The sequence below is a fragment of the Ascaphus truei genome, chromosome 4 (genome assembly GCF_040206685.1).
Source record: "Ascaphus truei isolate aAscTru1 chromosome 4, aAscTru1.hap1, whole genome shotgun sequence".
Classification (NCBI taxonomy): Eukaryota; Metazoa; Chordata; class Amphibia; order Anura; family Ascaphidae; genus Ascaphus; species Ascaphus truei.
The window spans coordinates 265,201,274-265,218,559 of NC_134486.1; the positions used below are offsets into that span (position 1 = coordinate 265,201,274).

At 42.6% G+C, this 17,286-nt stretch overlaps 1 protein-coding gene across 2 annotated transcripts in view; it reads right to left on the reverse strand.

The window, feature by feature from the left end:
* BACH2 (BACH transcriptional regulator 2) overlaps positions 1-17,286 on the reverse strand; it is a 308,499-nt gene that overhangs the window by 162,492 nt on the left and 128,721 nt on the right. For both annotated transcript variants that reach the window (XM_075597466.1, XM_075597461.1), the window contains exon 3: positions 6,686-6,845. In XM_075597466.1, the coding sequence (XP_075453581.1) occupies positions 6,686-6,718 (33 nt within the window). In that variant the 5' untranslated portion in view covers positions 6,719-6,845. The remainder of the gene's footprint in view (positions 1-6,685; positions 6,846-17,286) is intronic.

A 17,286-nucleotide genomic window follows, 5' to 3' on the forward strand; every position in this document is an offset into this window, starting at 1 on the left:
GTTACAGAGGTCCCGCGCTCTTCCCCACGGCATTTAAATTAAATGCCGTGGGAGGCGTGAGGCCTCTGTAACTCACATACCTGCTGCCAACCGGGTCTTCGGCGACACGTCGCCATGGAAACGTGGCGTCAAATGACGCGGTGGGGTTATGTGACTTGACGGCACATGACCCGCGACGTAATTTGATGCTGAGCCATCGAGAGGGGGGGCGCGAACGCTGCGGCTCCCAGGAAGGGAACCGCAGCTCAAAAAGTTTGCGCACCACTGACTTATGCCGCTGTCCATGGTCAATACATTCCAGTGTTTGTTAAGAATCGATTTTACCCGATTACTTTTTTTATTGTATGTCATGTTTCTTTAAAGATTTTCCACATAACTTCTCTCCTGAGTTGTCCTCGTCTGATTTTATTTGGAAACCCAATAGGATATCCCTCTCGATATCTTGTGAGTGGTGAGCTCAGTCCCACTACTCTCTTCCTCCAGGGTTATATTGTCCCACTTCAGGACTCCATATCACTGGAAATTTACTTTATATACCACTAGCCTTTTATCCTGTGCCTTGGCTTATGTGCTAATTTGTCTCTATTATACATCATGAGGATCCGGCGCTTGAGCGCTTACACCACTGAAACTTTGCTATTTGGAATATCCTGAAAACTTGACCAGTTGGGGGGGATTGAGGACTGGAGTTGAGCACCCCCTGCAATATAACCGATTTCCATATTGCAATAAGAGCTCATATAAAGCGACAGCTCTCCAGACAAGACCAACTTTATGTATCCATGTAGTATACTTTTTTTTATTCTTACGTTCCCTGTTCCTTCAGCTTCTGATACTTGTAAGATCAGCTGTGATATAGGTAGGTTTTTTTGAATACCAAATATTGCTAAATAACCGAAACGTTTGAAAGCAACTATCCTGCCATTTTGACCTCACCTTTTTTATTTATTTATTATTTACAGAATTGGAACCGAGGATCCTTCAGAGTCAGGATTTTTTTTCAGTCCAGAAGACTCCCTGGTTCCCGAGATATCTATTGCTAAAATTACCAGTATTACTTCCAGTTTTTTAATGGGATTTTAATGGACATCCAATAGGAAGCTACAACCGATGATGTAGCAACTTCCTATTGGTCTGAGATTTGGCAGCCATTTTGTTTCTCCTGGATGGAGGTTTACTTTAAACACAGTAACTTCACGGGTAAATATCTTGAGAACTGGGGGGTGAAAATAGTACAGTTAATCTCATGGGGATCCCTTGGTTCCTTTCCTGTAGAAAAACAAAATTGGGGTATTTGGGTGGAAAAACAGTAGGGAGTATTGCTTTCTTTTTTTTTTAAATCTGTGTGCAATGTAAAGCACGTTACAGAAACAATAGATACAGCTAATATTGACTCATAACCACTACTCATTGTAATGAACCAGAAGAGAAAGAACCCAGTTTAAAGTAGCACTCTATTATCTGTAGTAGGATAGTGTGGTTGATTTAAAAATATATCTTTATTGAATTAAATGTTAAAATATTGGTGCATGGAGTGGAATAAAAAGATCAATGGACACTCTGTCTGATGACTCAGAGTGTTTCACATATAGTGATGACAACTTGTGTCTAATAGCTGGAACAGTGCCAGCTGTAGCAGGTCGCTACCATTGATTAGACCGCTGTTAGCAGTCTAGAGATGACAGTGTCAGATGTGCCAATAGATGAGTAGTTGCATTCCCACTGGCCAAAAGGGGAACGTAGTGTACACAGAGGCGGATTAGTTTCAATTGCTATTTGATATAGCCTAGAGCAGCAGAATATGCTACATAGTAGGAGGGTGATGGTCTGTGACTTTGTTGGAAGACTCTGCTAATTGGCAAGTCAGCTGTAACTGTTCTTCCTAACCCCTGTTAGGAGTGTACAGCTCTGTCTTTCCTTGTATTAAACCCCCATGCTGACAGTTGCTGTGAGCAGTAGACTCGGAGTTCCACTGATGCTGGGGTGAGTCAGCTGCAGGTGTTTTGCCTAGCCCCTGTAAAGAGTGTGCAGCTCTGTCTTGCTTACAGTGGACCATTGCATTCAACCCCCATGCAAACAGTTACTGTGGAGAGTAAATTCAGAGTTCCACAGATGCTGGGGTAAGTATCCCTGCTGGCTAATTGTCAGCTGGAAGCATGAACCTTTATGTGCACAGAGTACTTTCTTGGATAGTATGCCTGTAATCAGATTAAGTCGATGGCGTTCTGAACCATTCACCTCACTAATCGCAGCCTTGTAACGAAGTGTAGTCTACCCCCTAAGAAGCAAACCTGACACTGTCCATAAGTTAAAAGAGACCTGGTCGACGATCGTTTTGCGTCTGCTGCTTTTTCAAGACTTCTGGCCCATGCTTCCATCTGACAATTAGCCAGCAGGGATACGTACCCCAGCATCTGTGGAACTCTGAATTTACTCTCCACAGTAACTGTTTGCATGGGGGTTTAATACAAGGATCCACTGTAAGAAAGACAGAGCTGTACACTCCTTACAGGGGTTAGGAAGAACAGTTACAGCTGACTTGCCAATTAGCAGAGTCTTCCAACAAAGTCACAGACCATCACCCTCCTACTATGCAGCATACTCTGCTGCTCTAGGCTATATCAAATAGCAATTTAAACTAATCCGCCTCTGTGTACACTACGTTTCTCTTTTGGCCAGGGGGAATGCAACTACTCATCTATTAGCACATCTGACACTCATCTCTAGACTGCTAACAGCGGTCTAATCAATGGTAGCGACCTGCTACAGCTGGACTGTTCCAGCTATTAGACACAAGTTGTCATCACTATATGTGAAACACTGAGTCATCAGACAGAGTGTCCATTGATCTTTTTTATTCCACTCCATGCACCAATATTTTAACATTTAATTCAATAAAGATATATTTTTAAATCAACCACACTATCCTACTACAGATAATAGAGTGCTACTTTAAACTGAGTTCTTTCTCTTCTGGTTCATTAATCAATACATTCTCAGTCTAGAACCTTATCTACCCTATACTTTAATTCAGCTTGAGCAGAGGTTCCTTTACCTTTACCTTTCCTACCCCTCCCCCTCCTTTCCCACGGTATATACACTACTCATTTTAGTAAGTTTGGAAGTATATAAGACTGAGTTTACCATTGACATTCATATCTGAACTCAGAAGCTGCTACAAGTGTGCCATATGTCTTTATAAAAATTATTAGGTATCAGAGAAAGCAACAGCATCATTTAAGTGAAATGCACACATATTTAGTAGACTATACTTTATTTTTCTGGTAGAATGACTTCATATGTACTAACCTCCTGACTCATCTTTCAATCGCAGACTATTACAGTAGAAAACAACAACAGTAATATTCTCATGGAAACCTTCAAGATTATGAAACGGTAATTAAACAAATAGAGTTGGATATCGCAAAAATAACTAAATAATAATCATAAAAATGAAAGTCTTCAAAGGGTAATGATGATAATGAAATTGCGGTCTGTCCTTTTTGTTTTTTTAGTACGTTTCAAAACTCTCACTTCCTGCCAATGTTCAGCTAGGTAATTTACATTTCTATATCTGAGTCACCAAGTAATCTGCAAAGAACCAACAATGACTAATAAGAGCCCCAATGATTAAAATATGGAGCCGTCAATGAGTCACATTTAATTTGTTTGTGATGAAAGGTGGCGGAGTTGCAGAGACGTTGCTACAGTAGATTATTTATGCGCAGAAACAGATATGGATGGCTTGCGGTTTTTCGCTTGCTCCATAGATAGCGCCCAACAAAACAAGGTGCACATTTCATACATTACTAGATCCTTTCAACCACTTTTGTCAAAAAGAAACCAACTTTGTATAAAATCGGATGCTCTGTTTAGAAAAAAAAACACAATTCCTAAAAAGATTACGAAACCGAAATTAGTAGACCGCCGCTATGGTGTGTGTTTGTATTTGACTCATCAGTTCCTTTGAACACCCTAATAAATATATTCATATCACCTTTACCCTCTTTTCCTATTTATATCCGAAACCCAGTAAACTCCCTAAGGGAAACTAAAACAATATTTATTTTTTTATGGCATCCTCTCTGAGAACAGATTTCGTATGCCCGATCTCTCGTTATCTCATTACCATGACGCAGCAATCCTGCATCTCACACATTATATCTCTTTACCATTACGCAGCAATCCCGTCTCTCACATTATATCTCTCTACCATGTTGCAGCAATCCCACCTATCTCACATTGTATCTCTTTACCATGTCGCAGCAATCCCGCCTATCTCACATTGTATCTCTTTACCATGTCCCAGCAATCCCACCTATCTCACATTGTATCTCTTTACCATGTTGCAGCAATCCCACCTATCTCACATTGTATCTCTTTACCATGTCGCAGCAATCCCGCCTATCTCACATTATATATCTCTACATTGTCGCAGCAATCCCGCCTATCTCACATTATATATCTCTACATTGTCGCAGCAATCCCGCCTATCTCACATTATATCTCTTTACCATGTCGCAGCAATCCCGCCTATCTCACATTGTATCTCTTTACCATGTCGCAGCAATTCCGCCTATCTCACATTGTATCTCTTTACCATGTTGCAGCAATCCCGCCTATCTCACATTGTATCTCTTTACCATGTCGCAGCAATCCCGCCTATCTCACATTGTATCTCTTTACCATGTCGCAGCAATCCCGCCTATCTCACATTATATATCTCAACATTGTCGCAGCAATCCCGCCTATCTCACACTATATGTCTTTACCATGACACAGCAATCCTGCATATCTCACATTATATCTCTTTACCATTACGCAGCAATCCCGTCTCTCACATTATATCTCTTTACCATTACGCAGCAATCCCGCCTATCTCACATTGTATCTCTTTACCATGTTGCAGCAATCCCGCCTATCTCACATTGTATCTCTTTACCATGTTGCAGCAATCCCGCCTATCTCACATTATATATCTCTACATTGTTGCAGCAATCCCACCTATCTCACATTATATCGTTACACTGTCGCAGCAATCCCGCCTATCTTACATTGTATCTCTTTACCATGTTGCAGCAATCCCACCTATCTCACATTGTATCTCTTTACCATGTTGCAGCAATCCCGCCTATCTCACATTATATATCACTACATTGTCGCAGCAATCCCGCCTATCTCACATTATATATCTCTACATTGTCGCAGCAATCCCGCCTATCTCACATTATATCGCTACACTGTCGCAGCAATCCCGCCTATCTCACACTATATGTCTTTACATCACACAGCAATCCCACCTATCTCACACTATATGTCTTTACCATGACGCAGTAATCCCATCTATCTCACACTATAAGTCTTTACAATGTACAAAATGTTTTCTTAAATAATTTTTTTACATGATAGGAATCAAGGGGTCCGCCGGAACTAAACAATGCTAATTTCAGCTCGATGGACCTTCTGGTTTCCAAGATATTTACCAGTGCTAGTACGCTTTCCTGGGGAAACAATATGCCCACCAAATCTCAAAACCCAGGTGCCAATAGGAAGCCCCAATCTCATTGCGGCTTTCTATTGGTCGGCTACAGTGGCCATGTTGGATTCTTTTAGAAGTGCACAAGCACAGAAAGCAATAGTTATCCTCAGGGAAAGGGCAGCGGAAAATAGTTTCAGCTCCATGGGAACCCCTGGTTCAATCATGTAAAAAGATTCTATCTATAATGCAGGGAAAAAGAGGAGGACGGCGCCTCTTCTGCTTCTGGGACGTCGTGGTCATGTGACCTCCCAGGTGCCGCGACCTGACCTGTGCTGAAACGGTTAAAGGGGAACCAGATAATGAGAAAGCAAGTGATCACATTCATTTTCTTTCAATACTGTATGATTTCTGTAATTATATACAAAAACAGTTCCCAACTCGAGTCCTCAAGGACCGCTAACAGTGCAGGGCTTAAGGCTAGCGTCTCATTAGCACAGGTGACCCAATCATTTTGACTGAACCACCTGTGCTCACGCAGGGGTATCCTTAAAAACTGTATTGTTAGTAGTCCTCGAGGACTGAAGTATGGAACCTCTGCCATAGAATGCTAAGAACAGATGCACATTTTCTCTTTCCCTGTTCCATTGCAAATCTTAAATCATGCAAGATCATGTCTTATTGCTACAGCTTCTGTGAGTGTAAGGCAGACATCTTAAAAATGGTCAAAAGTCTGTAAGTTAAGTACATACACCCAGTAAGCTACATAATGAGAATGGTAGAAAAGAATCCTTTGTATTGGGATAGAAAAGGTGAAATTCAGGCTATTGGAAAGAAGCTCATGTGAAAACATGGCCATGAATACCTTCTGCTTTCTTGATCAACTGCAGTTTTCTCTTCTGCCAAGTAGGACAAGAAACACAAAACATTTCTTGAGACTTTTGCAGAGAAATATTTTACCACCTTCAAGGCAAGTTGTAGGGGCACAATTATTCCCCAAATAAATCAGTTTTTCCTCCCGTTTGGAGAACTCTAAAAGATGAGTGATAAACTATAGAAAAACAGTGAAAGAGGAAAGAAAGACACTGGAAACACGTGGGCGAGTGAAAAAGCAGTAGTGACGATATCTCACACCTACAGCAGACAAACGCAAGAAAATGTACAGGGCACATGCAAATTTAATTCAGTGTATCCAAATAAAAAAGGTACCTTTAAATGATGCCTCTCTCGATTAATATACATTTTCCAGCAATCAAATAGCAGTTATTCTTGTGACACACGGTCTTCATGCCGAATAACACTTCTGCAGGTCATTGTGTGTTTATGGAAGACTTGGTTTTGATGCCCAGATCTGATAACCTTACAGCACCTATGGAAGATGGAGAAACATTCCAGTGGTCAGTTTGTGTGCTTCACTCCATACAATCCCTAAGCAACTAAATGTAAGCAAAATGGATTGGAGTTGCAATAGAGACAGGATTTTGACAAATCACATTTGTAACATTCATAATTTAGGATAAATTGAACATGTTTACAGTATATGCTCGACAGTCGCATTTCAAAATGACACAATAATCAAATTACACACTACTTTTCACATGTTCACACCTATGAAGAGAAAATGCCTCAGGCTTTTGTTGAAAGACAGTGTTGAGAAAAATCTCATTTGTAAGGAGGTACCTAAAGTATTTATATACCTAAATATTTTTCTAATTATTGGGGAATTTTGGAATTATGTACTGTATGTGGTCCAGATAAAAAAAAAGCTAAAGGGAATATTTGTTATAAATATTTAATAATTATTATTGCTGTTCATTAAGTGCCGTCAATGTATGCACAATGTACATACAATTTTGCACACAGTTCATGCCCCAGAGAGCTTACAATGTAATTTTGATGCCAGAGGCACAGGGACAAAGTGATCTGCTTAAAGTAACAAGGAAAGCAGACCCTAGGATTCGAACAGAGTTTATCGGGTGACATTAAAACGGAACAACTTTTTTGGTCCATATAAGTGGAATCTGCAGCCACCTTCCAGCACTGAAGTGATTAAGCATATTTCTTCCTAAGTTTCAATCCCTTTAAAGCAGTAATTGTGCATTTTCATGTGTTTTTCACCCAAATCACTTAACTTTAGCTTCAACAACTTTGTTCAGAATTTTTTTTTTAAATGTACCCGCCAATATTTCTGTTTCATCTACTCACTGCCGACGAGGGGAGCAGGGCAGTGGCGGCCACAGTGGGGCTGACTGTCCCGTGGGGCGCCCGCTGGGGGACACCTCGCCACGTGACTCCCACCCGGCCTGCCCCCCCCCCCCCACGAGCGGGTGATGGGTGCGGGTCGGTGGGGGAGGAGCGTGGTGCTGGTCGCGGCCTTTCCTCCCCCCCCCCGTGTGTGTGTGTGTGTGCGTGTATATATGGGAGAATGGGTGTGTGTGTGTGTGTGTGTGTGGGAGAATGTGTATGTGTGTATGGGAGTATGTGTGTGACATCAGAGGTACCCCCACAATCAGTCACCCCCCAGTCACCCCCCCCCAGCCAGTCAGTCACCCCTGCCCCAGCCAGTCAGTCACCCAGTCAGTCAGTCACCCACCCAGTCAGTCAGTCACCCACCCAGCCACCCAGCCAGCCAGTCACCCAGCCAGCCAGTCACCCAGCCAGTCACCCACCCACCCAGTCAGTCACCCAGCCAGTCAGTCACCCAGCCAGTCAGTCACCCAGCCAGTCAGTCACCCACCTTCTCTCTCTCTCTGTGTATCACCCACCCTCTGTGTGTCTCACCCACCGCTTCTCCCCTCTGTGTCTCTCCCCCCCACACTCTCTCTCCCCCCCCACACACTCTCTCTCCCCCCCACACACACACTCTCTCCCCCCCACACTCTCTCTCCCCCCCCACACACTCTCTCTCCCCCCCACACACACACTCTCTCCCCCCCACACACACACTCTCTCCCCCCCACACACACACTCTCTCCCCCCCACACACACACACTCTCTCGCCCCCACACACTCTCTCGCCCCCACACACTCTCTCCCCCCACACACACTCTCTCCCCCCACACACACTCTCTCCCCCCACACACACTCTCTCCCCCCACACACACTCTCTCCCCCCACACACACTCTCTCCCCCCACACACACTCTCTCCCCCCACACACACTCTCTCCCCCCACACACACTCTCTCCCCCCACACACACACTCTCTCCCCCACACACACTCTCTCTCTCTCTCTCCCCCACACACACTCACTCTCTCTCCCCCACACTCTCTCTCTCCATCTCTCTCTCCCCCACACTCTCTCTCTCTCTCCCCCACACTCTGGATCTGGATCTCTTATTTACCCTATATATCTAACTGCCCTATACTACACCAAAATAACCTATACTGCTTTCTTCCAGATCTGACTCAAGCTTCACACGGAAGACATCGGAACCCCCCCTAACCCAGAAGACAGGTAGGGAACACCTCCCCCCTCCAATGTATAACATTGCGGGAATGAGGGTACCTGGACATTAAGGGACTGCGGATCAGGTAAGATCCCAGGCGGGATTGCTGCTTTAGCAATTGTGAAGCGGGGACGTCCAGACACTGGTTAAGGGGTTAAGGAAACTAGTCATTCACACCTGGCTTTTATTTCTAGATCCAACATTCACACACACACACACACACACACACACACACACACACACACACACACACACACACACACACACACACACACACACACACACACACACACACACACACACACACACACACACACACACACACACACACACGTAACAAGGACTAATTGTAGTATAATGTAATACAATAAATACATTTATGTCAAAAACGAATGTTGTTCTGCCTAGGAATTTATTAAATGTATTTTATTTATATATTTTATTTTAAAGCGGGGTTGGGGGCGGGACAAGGGGGCGAGTAGATTTTTTGGTTGGGCGAGTAGATTTTTGGGTGATTTGTCGAACACTATAATTGTTAGTCCAATAAAAAAGGTATCACCGAATACTGGAGAACTCATTTATTCTGCAATATATATATATATATATATATATATATATATATATATATATATATATATATATATATATATATATATATATATATATATATATATACACATACACACACAGTGGTTGACAAATCACCAAAAAATCTACTCGCCACCTAGTACCAAACGTGTGCTGCTTGGGCCAATATTTACTCGCCCGGGGGTTAAATCCACTCTCCCGGGGCGAGCAAATGTATAGGTTTGTCGAACACTGTGTATATATATATATATATATATATATATATATATATATATATCAGAATAAATGAGTTCCCCAGTATTCGGTGATACCTTTTTTATTGGACTAACAATTTATGTCATAGGACAAGCTTTCGAGAGTTATCCTCTCTTCTTCAGAGGAGAACTCTCGAAAGCTTGTCCTATGACATAAATTGTTAGTTCACTAAAAAAGGTATTACCGAATACTGGAGAACTAATTTATTCTGCACTATCGCAACTGGACTAACACGGCTATTTTCTGCTATATATATATATATATATATGCAATTTAATCTTCTGAATAATCCCTTTCTTTGAAGGTACATTCTTAAAGCCATAAGAAAATACAGATTATGGGACTGCTCTTCCCTTTGATTATACATATTAGGGCAGAAGGAAGACAGAATTATATCCCAATTAAGATGAATGGCAGATTCCACTTTTGATCTGAATTGTGGCACCGCACAGCACTACCTTGTCTTGATGAAATTGAAAATAAGGCTGATTACAAGAAAACTCTTGCAATTCATCCACTCTACTGGCTGACATAATTGCTGTAAGAAAAACTACTTTCAAAGTGAGGTATTTCAATGATATTGCTTGGAGAGGTTCAAATAGATCTCCGGTTCCACGGCCAGGTTGAGGTCCCAGCAAGAAGACTAGTAAGCATATCCTTTATTCTCAAGTCGGCTTTAAGGAAGCATGCAATAAGCTCTTCCAATGCTAAAAGAAACTAAAACAAATCCCTTGGCACTGAAAGTTGGATGCAGGCTGATACAATCTGTGACGATAGGCCCGATTTGTATGCAGCATTCTAGCACTTCGTACACAGAAGGTTAATTTGAGTTACAAGTTACATCTGAAAAATACATTTGAAACTATTTCTGGAGTCAGGCCAGAATGACAATAGCATGTCTTATGTGTTTATCTAGAAGTGGTATTATAAACCTGCTCTGGGATTGTTGATTATTAAAACCCTAGATTCACAACTCTTTTTGAGTTGGTGACATAAGCAAAGCCCTTTTTATGTACCCTATAAAAAAATATCATCAGGTGATCTGGGTACAGCAATAGGGTGGGGAAAGTAAAAAGGTTCCACATATCTGTGTAAGTTTACTGAATAAAAGATACCCTGAATGTATGATTCACAAGAATAACAAATATATCTACAGTAAGTAACGTTTGCGATCAGACTAATGAAATGATCCTAAACAGTCCACGATTATGAGGGTGCAAAGGTCAGATATTTGTTTGCCCTCAAATTTAGGAGTAATTGTTCAGACCAATCTCTTTGCCTGTGGCAAACTCACCTGAACGTGATGAGGTAGGTCACAATACTTTAGGAGTTACAAGGATGGAGTTACAGGGTTAGAGTTATAAGACATTATTAGGACATGTTTCGGCTCTGCTTTTATGTTGATTTTGTCCGAGAAGAAGCTGGCCAAATTAGACCGTATGTTTTTTTACAGTTCATTTTAGTATTTTGCAAACGTCTCTCAATGCCTGTTGGCTTCTTCTCCCCTTGCCTGTTTACATACATTACTGCAGTGATGTTATCTGCTAGTACCTACAGATGAGCTTTGTTTTAACTTTAGATGCTGTACCATACAGCCAGAATTTTCAGGATGCTTGTCGTCAATCCGGCCGCCTCCTCTTTCCAGATTCCTTGAGCATCTGAATCCTGCAAATTACCTCCCCAATTCACGGCAACTAGCACCAATCATGAGGATCTTCAAGGTGGGGATCTGCAAGGATTTTTTCTGAGACAGATTTTTTGGTTTTACCCCCATTTTAGACTGATTCTGGTATGTCTTGTTAATGGAATTCTCTGACACAAGGTTACGGGAATTTGTGTGCCAATATCTTAAAAAAAAATGTAATCAAACGTGTTCCCCGCACTCACAATAGAAAAATAGAAGAAAACACCCAACAAATTGTATTTTAGTGCTCAAAATAAAAAAAAAGATATATACACAGTGGTTATTGAACCTCTCAGCACAGATGTGTTATACAAAATTGACAAAAAGCATGGAGTAAATTTGGGACGATATTGTACCTGCGCTCAATGTAATAGTGTACAGGAAGCTGGCTCGTTTACCCACTCGCAGCCAGGACAGAAGTACAATATAAAGAACTACTACTCATGCTTATCAAAATATGTCGTTGATTTGAATAAATGTCCCTGTTGGCTTGGGTATCTGGGTGAGACCACACAAATCGTTATAGAGAGGATTGGCCAACACAAGGCGATCATACGTAGGGATGATTTGGAGGTGTCGCTAGCCCATCAGTTAATCTCCCAGGGCAATCTGGCCATCCATCTTAGATGCCAGGTCATAAACGGGGAGGAGAGACCACGGAGAGGGGGCAGTAGGTTGAGACTGATGCTCCAGCGAGAAGCTGAGTAGATTAAGAGACTTAATACATACAATACTCAGGCATGAACACGGCATTAGACCTGAGTTGCTTTTTCTAGAGGCAGCTTGTCTTTCCCTTTTATCCTGATACATACCATACACCCCTTCAAACAGAGATTTTCCATGTTACATCCATCGATGGATGGGTGTAGATGTGTGAATGTCTCTATAATCATGTAAATCCATCATGTTCCTAACTACCAATACTCTTGGGGTCACGGGATGTCTTGGTCGCTATATTTCAAGTGTATGGTGTGCCGAGATATGTTGAGTCTAATAAACAGCTCTCTCTTTTTTGAGGCTGCCCTGATGCTCTCCCACCCGGATCCTGGATCTGGCTGGTACATAAATGCATTTGTTCTGCTTCTTGATTTGGATGGCACATTTTCCCTCATCATGTGGAAGAAAAACCATGCCCTTGTTGGTGTTGAATTCTATGCCCAAGAAGTGTATCAGTTTCCGAAGAAATCAAGTTGTTGTTTTTTCTGATTTATGACCAAGCATTATTATGTCAGTATTTTCTGAAGCAATATGTTCAGAAGCTTCTCTTTTGCATGTAGCCACTTTTAGAATATCGTCAAGATGTAAGAGAACGGTAATCCCATCCTAGTGCATATGGGCGGCCACCCACCGCCATAGGCTTTGTAAATGCCCTTTAAGCGCTTGATACGGCTGCCATGGAAATGCTGATTTCGCATGCAGAAACATAGGAACTTGAAGGTATGCATCCTTTAAATCTATAAATGCTAAAAAGCATCCCATCTCCTGTGATTTGCCGACTGATTGTAAAGATTCAATTTTGAAATTATGTAGTGGGAGAAACCTGTTGATTGCGTTAAGATCCAGTACAGCCTCAAATCCACCTGTCAACTTGGGAAATAGAAAAATAATTAAGTAAATTGCCTGCATTATTCGAGATATTACTTTCTCAAATACCCTTTCATTCTCCTTTCCATTGGGTCTTTCGGGTAAGATCAGTCTTCCATTGTAAGGGTCACTTTTCTCACAATTTTTCCTATTCTCCAGCGTACATCTGTGTTGCCCCAAAGGCGCACAGCCTGATGGGCCCCCCCCAAGAACTGCTCCTCTCTGCACAGGACCAGCGTGCTAAGGGTTAACATGTGCTTGATCTTTGTTGAATCGGCAACCCCACCCACTGGAATGTTAATGAGCCAAGGGGACACAAAGGAAAGATCTTTTTGTTCACTCCAGCGTACATCTGCGTTGCCCCAAAGGCGCACAGCCTTTGGCGCAGCCGAAGGGCAGCTAAAGGTCGTGAGCGGTTTGCTGCCGTTAGTTGATGTTAAAGCTGCTCTATTTCTATCAGAAACTCACAAGCCCTTTATCCTCTGTACCCAATTTTCCTACTTTATCTGTCCATGAAATGTCTGTGAAGTGACTGTATAACCCTGTTCTTTTATTGTAACAATGTATTTTTTATAACTCTGTGCCAGCAAATACTTGAAAACGAGAGGTATCTCTCAATGTATTACTTCCTTGTAAAACATTTTTATAAATAAATAAAATAAATATTGAGACACCAATTTTTGCTGTCTTCTTCAAGGAAAGCACAAATCCGGAGTTGACCACTCTGACCTAATATTATCCATGACTAATCAGAAAAACAGTAAATGTTCTTCTTAGGACTTAGGAAGGTCCAACACTCCTAGTTTGTTTTTTCTCCTCAATATTCAAAGGGGATATTGATAAATAATACATTTGTCGACCTTATCTACATGAATGGACCCCTGGACGCTATCTAGATTTCAGTACCTGTGGGGTTTCTGCATGCGCCTTCAACACTAGGGTCTAGACGAGTCACAGTTCCGGATTTGGGCGGCAACGGAAGCATCACGTGCGGGTCTGTCAGTAGCAGTGATACAGTAGATAGGACATGGAAGTCTAACAGATACCAGTCCTACATCAGGACCACGTTAACGGGGGAATAGCGCTTGTTGGAATAAACCTCAACCACCCTTATGCCTTTGCCTATTCCGCAGACGCATTGATCATCTGGGACTCACTCATACACTGGGCAGAGAAGCGAGCCATCAAACTCCTATATGGGAGAAACCTTGGGTTGCACGCGGAGCATGCAAAGGTGTGGAGGTAGGGGGCTGCAGTGGGGCCAATTGCTCCCACGCTAATGGTGATGACCATGGATAGAAGAGCGCCACGGATCCTGATCCTTCACGCCGGGGCAAAGGCCTGGCCACGCGACGCTACTTCGAGCTTGTCAATGCCATTAAGCAAGACCTGGCTCTCATCCTCGTCCTTTGGCTGGGAGTTCAGATTGTCTGGTCAAACAGTCTGCTGGGCAGTGTGAGGGGAGCACGGGCCCTGGGCGCCGTTGACCGAGCACACGTAAAGTTGAACAAGATGGTCAAAAAATTGTGACGCAGTGCGAGGGGTGGCGGATCAGCTTCTTGGATTTCAATTGCAAATTAGTTGGCCTATTTAGGGCTGACGGCGTACACTTACCAGAGATTGGGAAAGATTTGTTAAACGACGACTTGCAAGAAGGGTTTGAGAGGATCCTAGCGGGTTTAGCGGCACAGGCCTACTTTAAGGGGGGTTAAATAGACCCATTGGTGGCGGCAGTTGGGGGGGGTAAGTGCTTGTCTTTGCCAGACGGGGCTCGGGGCTGGTGGAGCCCAGGTGTAGTAATGAGTGGGCAGGGTCAACTGAACGTGACACCTGGGAAACGTACTCGTGACAACGGCCGACTCTTTGGGGCTCGGACAGCTACAGGGGCAGCAGGACAAGGCCTGGCTGACCCCCTTCCTTTAACCCATTAAGCGAGCACTCTGGCAGGGACTAGCGGTTACTCTATTATTGATTAATAAACAAAGCCGCAGCCTTTTATACCTCCAAACCGAGTCTGTCTTTACTTGTCTGTTATATGTGGGTATCGGTTAACAAGGGGAGGTGGTTCCCTCGCAGCCTCCCTGGTCATGTGTTTTGGATTCAACTCATGTGAGAGCAAGAGGCAGAAACTATTCATTAGATGTGCCTCGGAGAGTGGCTCCTTTTTACTGAGGGAGGGGGAATCCCTCTAGAACCAAAAGTCGTCAGCGACCAGCCGTTTTCCTTTCATGCTCTGCCACATGTTGATGTTATTTTGCGAAACATTATCAAAAATCTACAGGGATTCATGCATGACGAAGCATGAGAGGGGTATAGTAAATCATGGGTGGGGCAAGAGACGCGGCGATCTGTAACAATGCAGCAAGCAGAACGGACACAGGAGAGGAAAATAAAGGGATGTGGTTAAAGCAACAATACTACTTTGACCCTTTTCTTTTTATTTTTATATGTAAAGCATGTAACAGTGTATAATTCTACATTGTTACCTAAACTGGCAATCATTTGGTGCTCCTGTTATACATCTGTCAAAATCCTGATTGTGTGCCCAACATAATGGCCACCTTTCAGTTTCCATCAATCCTTCAGGTCAGTGTAACTCAGCAGCTACAATGTATCCTATTATTAAAGTAACATGTTACAGTTTGCAGCTCAAATTACTGGGAAAATAGGCAACACATTATCACAAACAGGAAAGTTTTGCAAAGATCTTGCACTGCTGGGGAGGTGGGATAAAACCTGCTATAGAGATATGAAAGGATGCTTTAGAACAAATTAAAAATGGCATTAAAAGTTGAATAAAAAAAATAAAAACAGACACTAATACTACAGAACTGATTTACTTTAAAAAAAAAAAAAAAAAAAAACCCCATAAGATTTCACATGTTTTGCGGCTTTAAAATAAAGTACTTTGAAAGTACTCAGACAATTACCAATCATTTTTTCATTTGTTCCCGCTCTAGGATATGCTGTGCAGAGGTCAGATGAGCAATTTTGCAGTCACTGCCAACCTCTTTACCTCCCAAAGGGTTTAATTTTGCAACAGGTGGGTAACAATGCCAGAACAGACCAAAACACTTGAATGAGAATCCCTATTCATGCTTCAGCCTCACAGACATCATACCATGCTGAAAGAAGATTTTGAAACCTGTAAATGATTACACTCGGTGTAGTTTAGTTTCCACCCCTTTTCGGGATGTCGTTGAAGATTTTTTTTTTGCAGGTTAGATTATCCACTTGTGTAGCACAGACCAGATGAATAAAGTAACAACTTTTGTCATTCTTTGAAACTCAGCAGCATGAACTCGATTTCTGGCTTTGCATTGTTGCAAAGCAGATGCAAGAAGTTTATTAAAGTGATTAAAGAAAAGAAAACAAATATCACAATTTACTTCCTCTCTTGCAGCCCCTATATTCCCAATAACTCCACTACGTAGTTAGTTACACTGTCTTTTTTTGTTACTATAGGATTGAAGCAGGGGGTCTCTGGAGCTGAACCCCATTTATTTCAGCTCTGGGGACCCCCTGTTTCAGAGACACAGACCTCCAAAGGGGTGCTATTATCCCTCTGCTTTTCAAACCTCCCCTGTGTGACGTAAGCTGATAAGAAGCCATACTGATGACATCACCGCTTCCTATTGGCCTACAAGGGGTAGGAGATTTGAAAAGCGACCGTTACGTGATCCCTGGTAGCCGAGTAGAGCGGCTACCGGCACCTACTACAGAGGTAAGTATCTGCAGAAGCAGGGGGTCCCAGGAGCTGAAATGAATGGGGTTCAGCTCCAGAGATCCCCTGCTTCAATCCTATGGTGAAAAAAAATCCAAAACAGACCGCTGGCTTGGATTGCCTTTTTAAATGCCTCTTGGTTAAAAGTAGCAGAAGCCCAAAAACCAAGTAGAGCAGCAACGATGACAGACTCATTAAGAACACAGCTCTCCCCCGGCAGGATAGTATAATGTGCGCCGATACTCCTTACTGCAGACAACATCCCACCAAGCACAGCAAACCCATTCAGCCCCGTTCGTACAATGTTATTCTACCAGAATATTTGAGTGGATCCGCATTCACTAAAACCTCTGTAAGAAATAGGCTACTTACATTTCTCACCTCATCTGTAATAAGCCCCCAAATACCAGAAACCAAAATAAATCCATCCTGCTAAATTTACAGCAACATTTCTCTGAGCCCTGTTGTTCTAGGTCCCAGTGATGGTATACTGTATATCTAAACACTGAGAAACTGAAGCTCCAGAC